The sequence below is a fragment of the Miniopterus natalensis genome, chromosome 3, assembly GCF_054644295.1.
Source record: "Miniopterus natalensis isolate mMinNat1 chromosome 3, mMinNat1.hap1, whole genome shotgun sequence".
In the NCBI taxonomy this organism is placed as follows: domain Eukaryota; kingdom Metazoa; phylum Chordata; class Mammalia; order Chiroptera; family Miniopteridae; genus Miniopterus; species Miniopterus natalensis.
In genome coordinates this window covers 94,722,888-94,739,113 of record NC_142083.1, presented here as the reverse complement: position 1 = coordinate 94,739,113, position 16,226 = coordinate 94,722,888, and the positions used below count along the sequence as shown (strand labels likewise).

The following is a 16,226-nucleotide window of genomic DNA, read 5'->3' as shown; positions in this document are numbered from 1 at the left end:
TAGAGCAGAAAACTGAGCCCCAAATCGGAGAAACGATGCAGAGCTCTCCCCTCAAAAAACATCTAGTGTGCATCTACCTCATTCCAGTGGACTGGCACAGGTATGTGTCCTGAACAGACCCATGTCTTTGTTCTGAGGAAAGCAGCTGAGTGGGGTCGCCTGGGCCCAAACAGCCACCCTGCACCGCCACCCCATCACCCCGAGTAGGAGGACAGGGGGACAGGAGCTGCTCCACCTTCTCATGGAAGGGATGTGGGGACTCCATGCTGTTTACAGCCTGGCTTCAGGATGCAAATTCAGGAAGCCCCCACTGAGGCTGCCAGGAGCCACACAGAGGGAGCCAAAAGGACACTCCTCACGCTGCTTGAACTCCAGCTCCAGTCCAATCATGTCAATAGTGGGGTGACCACCTTGCCTCCACCAGGACCATGTTGTGACAGTTTGGGGCCATCATGTCACCTATATGTCAGTGGGCACCAAAAACTGGAAGAAAGGAAACAGGATATCCCACCCTGCACAGCCCAGGCCCGCAGTTGGCACAGGGAGCAGGGCAAGAAGCTGAGTCCCGTGGGCCTGTTTTGAACTGCAGCCTCTGGCCAGGTGGATAGTCTTTCCAGAGCTTGAAGGCACATGGTTTTTATTTGGTGCTCAAGTGAGGAACACACAGGCTAATGTGGTTTGCTGGGTAGGGTCTGTTGGGTGGGGTCTATTGCTCTCCAGTCCTGCCCACAACGAGATGTCTCTGCTCCATGGGGTCATCTTCCCTGAAGTTCCCTGCTGCTGACCTCTTGTTAGGTTTCAAAAATAATTTGTCCTGCCCTGAAGCATGTGACCGAGGAGCTTTGGGGATGTGCACACCTGTGGGGCCCTCACCCCATCAGCACACAGGACTTTTTCATCACTCTGAAAGTTCCCACATGCCTCCTGCCCCGCAGTCAATCCCCAACCCGAATCCCAGAGGCAACTGCTTGCCTGGCTCTCCCGGCTCTAGAACCTCCCACACAAGGGCCCACGTAGTGCACAATCCTTGGTCCGGCTTCTCTCACTCAGTGCGATGGCTGTGAGGTCAGCCAGGTCTGTCACACAGTGAGCAGCGTTTGTTCCTCTTTATTGCTGAGTGGTTTCCTTTTGGGGGGGGGGTTAGCATGGGGTGTCCACCTGTACTCCTGTTCATGGGCTCCGTTGGTTTCCAGTGCTTGGTGCATGTGAATGCTGCTGTGTTTGTGTAAAAGACCTTTCTGAGCACGTTTTCATTTCTCTTGGGTAAATATCGAGGAGTGGAAATGCTGGATGGTAGAGTGAGAGTAAATCAATTTTGTAAAGAACTGCGAACTGTTTCCCCAGAGCGTTGGTATCATTTTATACACCCATAGGAGGGAAATGCAGGGAGAGTTCCTCTTGTTCACATCCTTGCTGTTAGGGACTGAATGTCTGTGACCTCCCCAAATTCATGTGTGGCTGTATTTAGACTAAGTAACTAAGGTTAGATGAGGTCATAAGGGTGGGGACCCGATCTGACAGGATTTGTGTACTTATTAGAAGAGAGACCAGAGCTTTTCTCTCCGCTAGGTGAGGACACAGCAAGAGGGCGGCTGTCCGCAGGCCAAGTAGAGTCCTCACCAGGAACAGAATTAACCAGAACATTGATCTTGGACTTCCAGCCTCCAGAACTATGAGAAAATAAATGTCTAAGCCTTTCAGTCTGTGGTATTTTGTTAGAGCAACATCAGCAAACTAAGATACATTCCGTATTTCTTTAGTCCGTCTTTAATTTTAGCTATTCTTGTGGGCACACAATGGTCTCTCACTGTAGATTTACTAGCATCTCCCTAATAGCTAATAAAAGCTGAGCAGTTTTCAAGTGCTTATAACAGCCATTTGTACGTCTTGAACAGCAGTGTTACTTCTACAACTTGACTCATTCAAAACTGTTGTGGCTATTCTAGGTCCTTGGCAGTTCATCAATTTCTAAAAAGGAAATCCTTCTAGGATTATGTCTGGCGTTGCATAAAATCCATAGAACAATTTGGGGACAACTGACAGTTGATCAGTATTGAGACTCTTGATTCACAAACATGGTCTAAGTTTCTTTAATTTTTCTCAGCAATGTGTGGTATCTTTCAGGGTGTAAGTGTTCTACTTCTGTTAAAATGTCCTAGGTAGTTTATGGTTTGTGATATTATTAATGCTATACTTTACAACTTCACTTTGTAAAATTTTGCTAACATATAGAAATATTATTTTGTATATTGCCCATGAATCTTGCACTTCGGTTAAATTCACTCACTGGTTCTAAGGACTCCTATGATCTCCCACATACATGACCTTTTCATCTGTGAATACAGATGATTTTCTCTATTCCAATCTTCAGGGCTTTTATTACTTTTTCTTGTTTTATTGAACAAGCTAAGATCTTTAATACACTGTCAAACAGATGTGATGAGAGTGGACAACCCTGCCTTATTCCCAATCTTATGGTAAAAATATTCAGAATTTCACCATTCAGTACAGTATTAGCTGGAGGTAGTTCATATAGTTATCTTTTATCAGGTTGAGGATGTTTCCTTCTAGTCCTAGTTGGCCAAGATTTTCAAAAAATCGTTTAATTTTGTCTAATACTTTCCTCACATTGAGATGGTCACATCATTTGACATCTTTCTCCCTTGATCTGATATTTGGCGAATCACATGCGTTCACTCATGTCCAGCCAACCTTGAATTCTGGGGACAATCATTTGCTAATAATTCCTTAAGAACTTCATGTCTGTGCTCTTGAAGAATTTTCTTGGTAATTTCCTTTTCTTGACATGACCTTGTTTTGCTAGCCTCAGAAAAATGAGTTGGGAAGGGCTCCCTTTCCTCTGCCTTCTGAATGAGTGTGCATAGGATTCATATAGTTTCTTCCTTAAATATTTTTTAGAGCTCATCAGGAAAGGTTTCTGGGCCTGGAGTTTTCTCAGTGGGAAAGTGCTTTTTGTTTGTTTGTGTTAATGGTCTCAATTTATAGAACTACGCAGATTCCTGTCTCTTCCTCTGTTAGTGCTAGTAACCTATGTCTTTGAAGGAATTTAATCATTTCCTGGAATCACATGCTCTATGTGCATAAAGTTGTTCATATTATTTCTCTTTAACTTTATATTTTGAAAAATTCTTTGACTTCAGAAAAGCTGTAAAAACAGTATGGAGTTCCTGTATACCTGTTGTTATTAATCGACTACTATCAACCTTATCTGGATTCCACCAGTTTTCCCATTAATGTCCTTTTTGTATCAGGGACACCCAGGGTGCCTCATTAACTGTCATGTTCCATGAGTCCGACAATTCCTCAGTCTTTAATTGCATCTCATGACCTTGATACTTGAAAATTCTGGTCGGTAATTTTGAAGAATTTTGGGGCTTGCCTGATGTTTTCTCATGATTAGATTAGAGCAATGCATTTTTGTAAGACGGCAATGGGAATGTTGCAGTATCCTTGGCGCTCCTTCTGTGCACAGATTCTCCTCTCTCTGCCCTGCTCCAGAATTCCAGCAGGATTAGAGGCTGAGGAGAGCCCTACTGCCTTCCATCCTCCTCCACTCCCAACAGTGCGCAAAGTCCCCCACTCTGCCTGCCCCGCTGGCCTCCTACCTCCCTGGGTCTTCCCCCCACCTGCCTCCTTCTCGCCTCCCCACAGAGAGCCAGAGTGTTGAGGGGCTCACCTCATGTGTTTACCTCTGGCCCCCCATCCCACACTGTTGTCTGACAGGAAAACAGCCTCGTCATGGTGTGTGTCCAGTGTCCAGCTGTTTACAGAGAGCAGAGTAGCCTGGGCCATCTTTCTGCCAATACCCCCTCAACCCCTACACCCCCCAGCACTGCAGGGGGTCATAAGTCGGTACCCAGAAGAATTAAGGACAGGAGCTGTGCTGGCTCCATCTCAGGCTCCTGGGAAGAGCAGGCCTTCTGTGGGCAGAGGCCATGTGTTTTCTTTCTTTCTGCCTGGCACCTTGACCCACACAGCTTCAGGGTTCCCTCTAAGACTGGGCTCTACAAGAGCCCATCGTCTTTCAGGGCACATGAATCACTTCCAGATGACAAGAACCACAGTGGTTTTTTTAGTGTTCAGAACAGTTACCTCTAAGCCAATTCTATGTCCCCGGTTCTGACCCAGTAGCAGAAGATCAGGAGCTGAACAGGGGCTTCATTTAGTCATTTTACTATCACCCGGTCAGCTGTGGTTTCTCTGACCTCACAGAGGGATGGCCATTTTGCTGCTGGCACTTTTTTTTTGTCAAGTCAACTCAACTTTCTGCTTTCTACTGAAGGAAGATGAATAAAATCGAACATACAGGCTAAATCAAGTAATTATACCTTTTAGTGCACCTGATAATTTCTTACCCAGCTGGTGCTGACAGTCAATCAAAATGCCATAAAAGGTGCTTTGGGATGTGCTAATGATCCTCTGCACCCTGTCAGGCATGGTGGGACATGCTCAGCTCTCAGCATCACACACCTGCGCAAAACAGACTGACAGGCCCGTCCTCCAGGGCTTCCAGCCGGGGCTGCCCCTGCACTGGGGACCCCTCGCTTTATGTGTCCCACCTAATGAAACTGCCATTTGATAGGGTCCCCGATAAAGTCCTTTGAAACAATTCCTACATTAAAAAAATTAATCCTCACCCGAGGTTATGTTTTTATTGATTTCAGAGACAGGAAGGGAGAGAAAGAGAGAAACATCGATGTGAGAGCAAAATATTGATCAGTTGCCTCCCACAAGTGCCCTGACCAGGAATTGAACTTGCAACCTTTTGGTACATGGAACGACGCGCCAACCAACTCAGCCACCCAGCCAGGGCACATTTCATACATTTTTATACTTTTTAAAGTCAGCAAGGAGAGAATCCAACATCAAGTCTTAGATGGACAAAGAACCATGGACAACGAATAATTTCAATGTTTCATTAAAAGGAACCATGAAAATGACTATTTTTCTAAATAAATGGGAAAGTAAATTTAGAGAAAGCATCACACCTGATTGTGTGGAATCCAGACACATAATCCCCCCAACATGGTGTCTCCCAGTATCTGTAGCTACTCATACTTGCCCAGGTAGGGAACCTTGCCAACCACTCCTACTCCAAATGGGGTGCTCTCCAGGCTTCTACACTCCGTCTGCCCCTCTGGTTGGCACTGCCACTGCCACAGCCCCTGGGGGCCTGCTCACTGCCCACGCAAGTGGACGTGACCAGTCACACTGGGCCCTGGCCCCAGCCTGCTGCCCCAGGTGGAACGTGTCTCTCTTCATCCAGCTGTTTCCAGTGCTCCTGGGGCCCCAGCCACAGGTAACCCAACCACAGATGGCCACTGTGCTGTGATGAAAGCCGTCGAAGAGGGAATCTGAAGAATATGTGAATGGGCTCTTGACAGTAACAGAAAGAACTAGGAGGCATGTGCCTTTAGGACTCAGATCCTGCTCAATGACTGGCACGTCCCCCCTTCACAGAACTGATGTCCATCAGTGCTGGCTAAGAGCTAGTGCTGGTCAAGTCTATGAACGGATGTGAAAGCTGACAGTGAAGAAGGCAGGCAGGAAAAGACTGACTTATTTGAACTGCGGTGTGGGAGGAGAGCTTTACGGATACCTGGGACCAGCAGAAAGAGGAACAGGTGGGTCCTAGAGCAAATTAAGCCTGAAAACTAGCTGGAGGCGAAAATGACACCACTGCAGCTGTCCTACTCAGGCACATCATGAGAAGACAGGGTTCTCTGGAAAAGGCAATGATGCTGGGGAAATGGAAGGCAGCAGGGAAAGAGGAAGACCAAATATGAGTAGACTGACTCCACAGAAGCAGCTGTGGGCATGAGTCTATAGGAACTGAGCAGGGTTGTTGAGGACATGACACTGTTGACATCACTCGTTCAGAGGGTCACCAGGAGTTGGAGTTCACTCGAGGGCATGTAAAAGCAGCAACTGGTCAGCATTCGAGGGCTATGGAGCACCAAACATACAGGGAATGAGGGCATCACATAACAACAGCCACAGAGAGGTGTGAGAGCTGGCTGAACAGAGGGCAGGAGTGCAGGCTCACACACAATACAGAGGGAGCTGAGCACTGGATGAAAAATGGGACAGCCACATCATTTTAGAGGCCTCGCCACAAAACATTTGCTAATTACACTGTGGAAAAAGGCAATGTTGTGGGAGGACTAGCTGGGCCCACCTGAGCAGCGAGGGGACAGATGGATGCTGCCCCCAGGAGGAGAGTGTGGGGCCTCCTGCCAGGGATGCCGGACCTCAGGCTGCTCAAGGGCACATCAGACAGCAGCAGTGTCGGGTCATGGGGTAGGGAGACTGAGGACAGTCTGGACTAGAGGGGACACAGTGAGGTGGTCCCTGTGGATGCAGCACCGACTCCTGGTGACCCTATGGACAAGTGATGCTGACAGTGTCCTGTCCTCAACAGCCCTGCTCAGCTTGTATTGACTTATGCCCATGGCTTCTTCTGTGGAGTCAGTCTACTCATATTTATTCTCAGGCAGGTCAGGAGCAAGTCCTCTGCCCTATCCCCCAACAATTCTCCAAGTCTGTGAGTGTCCCTCAAGGAAAAACTGAAAGCAAACAGATGCTTAGCATATCTGTATGACAAGGTTTCCAATGTAAGATAATTTAGTAGTTTATAATGTTTTTTTAAAAAATTAAGATCTTATTTATGAAGAGTGAGAAGTAGAAGAGAGAGTGAAAAAGAAGGGAAAACTGCTAAATTCTCTGTCTACAGCCGGAAGTCAGAAGGAACCACTTCACTCCTAAATTTTAAAGCTCAGATAATGTTTCTGAGAAATATTAAGGCAACTGCTAGTGAAATTAAAGGCAGGGCATGCACTTTCAAAGGCTCTGTGGAAGACAGCAGCTAAGGAACCCTAGTCTCCAGGGTTGAGCACAGCACAGAGCACACAGCTGCCACCGACGGGCCGCTCTGGAGTAAAGGGAACAGCTGAGCCCACTCCACTCCCCGAACCCAATGAGCAGGGCGTCCAAAAGAAAAGGCTAGCGGCAGAGAGCTGGAAGGGAAGCCAGTGTGGCTTCTCCGGTTGAGAAGCACAGGTGAGGTCGTGCCCTTCTTCACTGATTTAAAGGGATGTGAGATGTTTCCGACATTCCAGAGACCACCAGGAAGGCTGGTGAGAAGGCAGCACTGAGAGGCTCTACCCCATGGGTTTCTGTGTGAAATGACCTGAGTTGAGGTTGTTGTCCACAGTGTGAAGGACCAGGGAAGCCAATGGAGTTTCCAGGACTTAAAAATGGGGCCACAGGACATCACAGAAAGAGGCAGAAGGGGCCTAGTGGGCCCAGCCCAGCCAATGGGCAGACAGTAAGGCGAGGGACTCATTTTTAGTACATTTCCCCCAAAATATTACAAATAAAAGTTCTACTTACTGCTCCGAGCATGATTCTGAAAATCAGCCACCGATAGCCCCACAGAACAATCCGGGATGTGGGGGTCTTCCTGGGCAGTCGAGACAGAGTCCAAAGAGGGCAGAGGAAAATCCCCAGGAACCCTGTTTCCAGAAGCTGGAACTCCCATCCTGAATGGTGACAGTAAGAGAACAGAGGCCATGTTAACCACAGCTGGACATTCTCTACAGAAACAGTCCCACCGAACTCAGTGTAACTTTAACAGTCCTGAACACAGGGCAGAGTAACCAAGGAGCACGTGTCAGCCCACAGTCAAGGCACACTCAGTGGCAGCAGTGGCAGCTACGGCACTGTGCCCCCATGCCCGAGCCAACACGCTGCATCAGGCCACTGCCCCGTCCTTCTCAGGGCACTGCAAACGGGACACGGCCTCGTGCTGAGCACACTCTGCCAATGGGGGCAGGGAGGCCTCTTTCATTCAACAGGCTTGCATTTGAAACCACGGCTCTATGCATTCTTCCAAGGATTCACCAGGATGGGCAACGCGCACCGAGGCCAGAGGCCTGCATGTGAGGTTCTGAATGCAAAGCTGACTCTGGTCCCTGTTGCCCCAGACGAGGGAGGAAGTCACAGGGAGACATAGGACAGGTACAGGTGATACAGCCTGTCTGCCCCAAGTGAGAAAGTCACAGGGAGACATGGAACAGGTACATATGACACAGCCCCCCTCTGCCCCAGGTGAGATAGGAAGTCACCGGAAGGCATGGGACAGGCACAGGTGATACAGCCTCTGTCTGCGCCGAGAGAGGAAGTCACAGGGACACACAGGGCAGGTAGAGGTGAACCAGTCCCCATCTGCCCCAGGTGAGGGAGAAGCCAGAGGAGTTACAGGTACAGGTGACACAGTCCTCAGATGAGGAAAGAAGCCACGGAGAGACGTTGGGCAGGTATAGATGACATGGCCCCGTCTGCCCCAGGTGAGGGGGTAAGTTGCAGGGAGACACGAGACAGGTACAGGTGACATAGCCTGTGTGCCTCAAGTGAGAAAGTCATAGGGGGACACAGGACAGAGCCCCTGTCTGCCTCAGGCTGAGACAGAAAGTCACAGGAAGACATGGGACAGGGACAGGTGACACAGCCCGTCTGCCTCAGATGAGGGAAGAAAGCACAGGGAGTCAGAGGTGTAGGTAATGTGGCCCTCATCTGTCCCAGGTGAGGGAGACAGGATAGGTACAGGTGACACGGCCTCCACCTGCACCAGGTGAGAGAGGAAGTCATAAGGAAATACAGGGCCAGTACAGGCGACAAAGCCCCCATCTTCCCCAGGTGAGGGAAGAAGCCGTGGGGAGTCACGGGTACAGGTAACATGCCCTTGTCTGCCCAGGTGAGGGAGTAGGTCAGGGGGAGAAACAGGAACAGGTGATGGCGGCTCTAGATGGAAATTTCTCCTGTCGGCCGCCTGGGCTCAGTCGTTATGCAGGCAGCTGTTCGGTTAGACGTGAGGGGTGCTAGCCAATTCTTCCCGCTGGGAGCCCCAGGTGAGAAATGCAGGCGAGTAAGTGCACCTCAGTTCTCATTCTCAGAGCTGGCACTCCAAGTTCTCCTAAAAACTCAGAATGGGCCCCCCCTTTGGAAACAGCTGCTCACACTGTGTTACCTGGAACCCAGGACAGGTTTCAGGGAGTTTTAAACCAGGCTCTTCAAAAGGAACCTGCACTTCGTTTTGAGTATTGCACAAGTTCCTGTTAAAATATCATGCTGCATGGAAGATGCATTAGACGGGTATATATTCTGTGGTTCCATTTATAGACGGTTCTAGAATGAGGAAAACTGAAGCAGGTGAAAGAAATCGGAACACAGCTGCCTGGGGAGGCGGGCGGGGGGACATGGAGTCTGCACTTGGTCAGGGAGTGGGTCACGGGTGTCCTTGCCAAGACTTACCAGAGGCACCTTAGGATGTGTGCATTCTGGTTTAGTTTCTTCCTCAGACATACAAACCTATACGAATTCTGAACCCTAGTTTCAGGGCTGATGAACAGCCCTTCAGGCCTGCAACTTGTTTTGTATTGAAGATTAAACCGAGGAACGAATAGACGTGATGTAGCCAGAAGAGCGAGAGACAAACTGCAGAGTCCAGGTGGGGGGCTCATAGGTTTCACCGCACAACTGTTCGAAACTCTCTGTAGTTTGAAATTTTTCATAAGATGGGGGGGGGGGGAGGTAGGTTTCCATTTACTCTCATGTGTTCTGTGGATTTCTGAAACTCCAGTTTCAAATCAGTTCTTCTTTGGAGATAATAGGTCGTTTGCAGTGAAGCAGTGCCTGAGAGCAGCATGTCTGACACCAGGGTGACAGTGATCTGTCACTGCCCAGAGGGGGAGGTAGTCTCAGCCTAGAAGGGCAGCTAGCATCAGTGGAGCCAGCTGGGGACTCTGGGGCCATCAGCAAGCACCCTGCCCTCATCAGGAGATGAGTTCAGAAGCAGAAAGAAGCATGGACAGCGCTGGGGGCCAAAGCAAGGCAGGCAGGGGGAGCCCCAGCGAAAGCAGGCTGTGGTGGGTCCTGTAGCACAGCTGTCTGCCGAGGGGAGAGAACAGCTCTGAGCCACAGGGCGCTGGCCACGGCAGGGGAGGGGAGCCTGAATGCATGGGATGCCCGCATGGCTCAGCCAGGCCCCTCCAGGGCTCACCTGCACCCCACCAAGCACTGGACACCCCCTGACTTCCTTCAGAGGTTCAAGAGGGAAAAATGCAGATAGTGTCTATACTAGTCTTATGAGATTTCAGACCCAGAGCAATTGCTTACTTTGGGTCAAGGATTCATTCCTCTTGTTTGTGGTTTTAGAAGACCTTTGCATTACAACTTGCTCCAAACTTCCCTTCTCTTAGCCAGGAAAAAACAAACTTCGTTGTGTATGACAATTTCTGTAGTTTTACTTCAAGATAATTTTCATTAAATCTGAACTTACTTTACTTGAGGTGCATTTTATAATATACGTGATTTGATGAGCAAAGGATACGCAGAATGTGGAAGGCGCGGTAGTCACAGCTCCAAGTGCACTATCTATAGACATGCCCACTTTTTGAGAAACCACCTCAAAGGCCACCTGTTCCAATCCCTCCTCCACTTGGTGGTGAGAGGCCCCTGCCTCACACAGCCCTGTGAGCATCACAGGTGGAGCGGGGGGGTGGGGGTTCTGGTCAGAGAGAAAGCCGGGTTGGACCACCACCCAGGATGCCTAGAGGAGCTGCTGCGCTGCTGCAAGTGTGGGGTCCTTGCACAACTCCATAGTGCAAAACCTGTCTCGCTCCTGCTCCTGCAAACCCCTTGTAAACTCTGAGACCCCACGTGGGTGAGCAGAGCCTTCCCTGGGTGCAGGCCTGCCTTCTCTAATTGTCACCTCACTTTGCACAGATGTGATGAACGGAATTTTAATACGCTGTTTGAGTGACACCAATCAAAGTGATATGCAAATGGCAGAGCCCAGAGACCGTCTAAGTGCCAGGAAGCAGGTGACAGAGTAGGCAAGGGATGGGATACACTGTCACCTTAGGGATGTGCGTATACTAGCAGAGGGTCACCTGGCCCTGGCCCTCCTGCCTCCTGAGCCTACTGAAATATTCCTTACTCTGCTGGGGTGCATGAGATAGTGGGCGCCTGGAAGCCAAGGCGTGCAGGCTTCCTACTGCGGGACCCCCTCTGCTCCCACATGCCCCCCCAACTGGATGCTGCCCCGCTGGCGCTGGCACTGGCCCTCCGGCCATCAGCACTCCCTGATACCGCTGGGGAGGAAAGGGTCGCCTGCAGACCCACCTGCTTCTGCTTTCTTTGCTTGGATCTTGTCAAATTTCAGCAGCTGTGCTGCCTGCACAAGGAACACCATTGTTCTCGGCTTCAGCGTGGTGGGGAGGCGTCCCCAGAAAAACAAATGCCCAGTGCGCGGCCGTGGCAGCTTCCTGTGGCTGAGAGGCTGTCCGTGCGCCTGCGGATGGCACAGCGCACGGCACACAGCACACTGCCGAGAGACGTGCTCGTGACTGTGAGCAAACGCTGACCCCAGCAGTCAACAGGCTCCACCAGGTGCCTCTGAAATCAGTTAAAGTGCCTTTCAACCTGTGCTGAGCCTTTTGGGGGTGGGAGGGCATATTTAGCCCTTTCACTTGGCAAACATCTACTAACAATTATGGTAACCCTGGAAGGTTCTGCTCCATCGGCTGTGTTGGTGTGACAGTCCTGTCCATGGCTTTCGGGGTGACGGTTAGCAAACACCCTCGAAGAAGCCATGGGGTATAAGCTGCACCTGCCTGCTTCTGGCACTTTCACACCTATGGCTACCGGCTCATTTTGAGCAACACAACCAGCCCCGAACCAGCTGCGTTTGGAGTTTCCACATAAAATTGAAGGGAAGATGCCACCAGTTGTGAGACTGGGGACTTGGTGCTCCCAGCCCTGGATACTGACAGATTCAGTGGCCACTGGGGCAGTGTCTAGACCGGGGCAGCTCCCGTGCTTTCTCCCTTTTCCGAGGAACAGTTTGCTTGCCCACTGTCTCCCAGGGATGTCCCCAGACAGGCAGCGGGGGTGGGGATGAACCATACTCGGGTAAGCTTTGGGGTCTTCCAGCCTGGTCCTGATGGGCCAGTGAAACTTGACGCAGCGCTGACCAGAGCTCAGGGCCAGTCGGTGTCCATGGCACCCAGGTCTTGTGGTCTGTGGCAGCCTGGGGGCCCTGCTGGTCGGGACCAGCCATGGCTGTGGGGATTCAAGCGGTCAGAACAGTCAGACGCTCTCCTACTTATTTGCGAGTTTATACAAAACGCCTTGGCACGGAGCACATGACCTGTGTCTGCCAGGGCATTTGCACACAAAGTCTGAGGAGAGGCCCCATAAAACATGCTGAACTGGACCCTCAGCCTCCTGGCCAGGTTCTGACCTGTGGGGTCTCTCACTCCTCTGCCCCATCTCGGGGCACCTGTTGCCCAAAGAACACTGATGTAAAAATGGTGCTGTTTCTTTTCTATCTACTTAGGGGCAAGTGAAGAGTGAAGACATTTTCTACTGATGACCCAGAAAGTTCACCAAGAGGCCTGACCTGTGCTTGGCGACTTGCGGCACCGGCGAGCGGGTGGGAGGCACGGCGCCTGCAGGATGAGCGGTGTCAATGGGACACTCGCTGATCGTGCCCTGGGCAGGAAGAGCAGAGACGGGGAAGCCAGTGGAGACGCTCCAGCTGACAAGGGGCCACTGGGCTGGGGCTCAGAGGTCACCCAGAGTCAAGGACAACACAGTACAGGTTAAGCCGCCTCTGACCAAGGAAGAATCTAAATCAACATTTGAGGCAGAAGCTGCTCGGATGGCCACTCTAGAAAGAAAATATCAACTGAGGCCTCATTACCTTCCTTGAAACTATTATAGCTACTTAGAAAGAGTAATTAAATTTCGCACATATGGATCCTTCAGAAATGACAGCCACCATCCATGTTAGAAGTAGGAACCCATTAGCTTCGAGTTAAAATCAGGGAAAATGGAGAAAAGCGCTTCCCTCCTGACGGGCTGTCACTCCTGCGCTGAGCCTCCGCCCTCGGCCACCTGGGGCTCCTAATGATGCCCTGGAGACCTGCGAGCTCTTAAAAGTTATTTTCTTAATCTTTATGGGTTGTATGCTAGGATGGAAAGTTCCAGAGTGGCACACCAGTCTTGTCTGCAGTCACTGACATGGCAATGAGCTTCAGGGACAAGAAAGCACCCCGATGCAGATGAGGGTGGCCCTGTCTTCCACAGATGCAGCACCTTTGTCACACAGTACTGGACCTCTGTAGAAATGCAGAGACTGCTGTAGCAGGGAGGGAAGGCTCTGGAGAACCAATGTGTGAGATGTGGGGTGCAGATCTACAGGGTGGGGGCCAGCAGAAGGGGCACTGGTGTGCTGGCGCACTGTCCTTGGCACCCTCCGTGCTGGTGGATGGTTCTGGGTCCTGCTCACACCCTTCCCCTGGCTTCACGGCAAACACGTGCTGAGGTCCAATGGGCCAGCGATGGCTCCAGGGGAGGGTTGGACAGGGGGGAGCCCAGGCAGAGCTTGGTCAGCAAGGTGGCGGGATGAGGCAGGCAGCTTACTTCACTCACTGTGACGGCAGACAGTGGGAGACAACCATGGACTCTGCAGACCACAGCTAGAGGGTCGCCTGGGTCTGCCCAAAATGCAGGGCCTGGCCACTGGGGCTGTGCCATCATGAGGGAGGCAGACACCTGCCCAGAGTCACAGGGTCATGAATGCATGGCCTACAGGCCCCACTTCTGTGTCTCTGACTCCGGGGAAAGTAACTTCTGTGATAATGTATGCAGAGTGCTCGCTTCAAAGGTGAGCTCTTATCGCAGCCTTGGGAGGTCTTGCACCATGTGAAGTCACGGCCGGTGGAGGGAGGAGCCTTTCTTCTCAGCTGGCCCAGGTTCAGGCTGTGCCTTCACAAATCCTAGCCACTCGAGCTGTTTCTGCTACTCGTGTTCTCCCAAGACATGACCATTCCGCCAAACCGCGTTTTATTGTTTTAATCACTGTCACTCAGTATGTGTGACTGGAGGTGCTGCTTAAGGAAAGTTGCATTTTGAAAGTGGAATGGTGGTCAAACGTAGGACCCACGCCTGCAGCCAGCACACAGAAGTAACACCGCAAGGGATTAGGCCTGGTGCGTGCTCAGGCAGGGGGGGCCAGCTGGAGCCCCAACTCCCACTGGCATGCAGCCTCAGATAAGTGAGGAAAGGACAGTTCTGTTGCAGTGTGTCTCCCTGAGAGCCGGGCCTGGGGTGGCAGGGGCCGCACAGCAGCTGGGAGCGGAGGGAGGTCCCTGATACTGTCTGAACCTGCTCACCTGCCTGGCTTTCACCTGGGAAGCACCTGGGAGAGCTGCCGACTGTCCAGTTACTGCTGCAAACGCCACTACTGCGATGGGCCCACTCTACCAAACAACTGGCTAAGACATTTTCCTCTTTCACTGAGACAAAATATAACATGAGATCAGGTAAAAAAAACCCACAAAAAACATAAGGGAGGCGAAGACAAAATCTGAAAGGCAACTTCTGCCAGCATTTAAAAATAGCATCCTGTTAGCGAGTGTCTATCTAGCAAGTCACAGGGAAGATGCATTTGTCTTTTCTTTACCTGGACAAAGGCCACCCAGCAACCCACCCAGCCTGTCAGCAGAGGCCAGGAATCTGTATTCCGACTGCTCACATAATCCTTTCCATCTTATATTCCCCTCCAAACACACTTGCTATGGCAACCAGCCACAGCCAAGAAGCACCACATGTGTGCCTGTAGGGAAGGCACCGTTTACAGGGCTTTGCCCAGGCCCATTAACCCCTTCTGGTTGTCAGAATGACCTCGCAGAGCTGCCCTTGCCCTGAGAGGACAGACTGGGGCCATCCTTCATCCTCAGGGGCCAGGGAGGTACTGAGGTCAGCTCCACTCCAGAGATGAGGCTATGCTCCTGCCTGCCTCTCTGGCCTGGGCCCCACTCACTCCTGCTGGGCCTGGTCTGGAGCCTGCTAGGCCTCCACACAGGCCTGCAGGACCCACTTAGAACCAGTTTGCCCAGGAATCTCCAGAACCAGCCTGAGCTGGGCAGGTCCCTTGGACAGAGCCCAGTCTGTTCCTGGACAGAGCCTACCCACTTAAAGAACCAGCCACAGAGGACTTCATATTTCAGCCAGAGAGCAGACTGTAAATGGGAGAGCATTTTCTAGCAAGTGAATATTTTTGAAAGAGCAGGTTAAAGGCTTCGTGCTTTAAATAAAATCATTTTAAATTATATGCTCCCAACTATGAGGCGTTCAACAAATTGTTAATATATGTTTTAGGGATGTCCTTGGGCACTGCAGGGAACAGGAAGTGGCCTATGTAACCCACACACCCACACAGTGACCCTCCATGTCCATTGCACTTTGTCACGGCGCTGGCTAATACTTGGTTGCTGTGGCAACCAGACTTCCTAGCCCCAGGTGTCCCCTGTTGCTTAGATCTATGCAGGTGTCACCAGCTAGCCCCAAAACAAAATCCACAGTAATGACCTTAGCTAGCTCATTGGTTTGGATAAATATGAAAATGCTTCCTGTCAACGGAAATTAGACTTAGCAACAGATTTTTTAGGATTAATATATTCCAAATATTTAACATATATCAGGCTGAAGGGCACGGTGCATTACCATTTCTTTGTCTTTTGTTTCTTGTGCATAAGAATTAGCCAAAGCCTGACTCAGAGTGCCTTGTCAGAGTCCCATGAAGTGATGATCAGTTCTGTCCACAGGGCTGTCTGACAATGGGAACAAATGTTCTGACTCTGCCTGTGCTGTCCAGTGCCCACTGACCACACAAAGGCTTCTGAGCCTTAAACTCAGCTCGAGGCAGACAGGGCAGACCTGGCCCTACGCTTGTCTATCCCAAGAAGCACGTCTGCTCAGAGGCAGTGTCCACAGGTCCTGAGTGCAGTGGACGGGTCTATTCCAGCACTGCAGCTGGAGGGGCTCCTTCCTACATGCAGAGGGTTCTTGTGCCCACAGAAATGGGTGTCACTCATCCCTCACCCCACATTTGAGTGGGTCATCAGCATGCAGGGCCCTGGGCCTGCAAAAGTGGGTGTCCCCTTCATTACACCTTATTGTCATCAATCCTCATCGGAGGATTTTTTTCCCACTGGATTTTCAGAAAGAGCAGAAGGGAGGGAAGGAAGGCGGGGGGTGGGGAGGGGAAGAGAAACATCAATGTGAGAGACACATTGACTTTTGCCTCCTGCATACACCCTGACTGGGGGCAGGGAGCAAACCCGCAACCCAGGTAT

General features: G+C 50.9%; 1 protein-coding gene across 1 annotated transcript in view; it reads right to left on the bottom strand.

Annotated features, from left to right (window-relative positions):
* Nucleotides 1–16,226, bottom strand: part of LMF1 (lipase maturation factor 1) — a 103,610-nt gene that overhangs the window by 47,025 nt on the left and 40,359 nt on the right. The window contains exon 3 of the mRNA XM_087815746.1: nucleotides 7,414–7,562. Coding sequence (XP_087671872.1) covers nucleotides 7,414–7,425 — 12 coding nt within the window. The 5' untranslated portion in view covers nucleotides 7,426–7,562. The remainder of the gene's footprint in view (nucleotides 1–7,413; nucleotides 7,563–16,226) is intronic.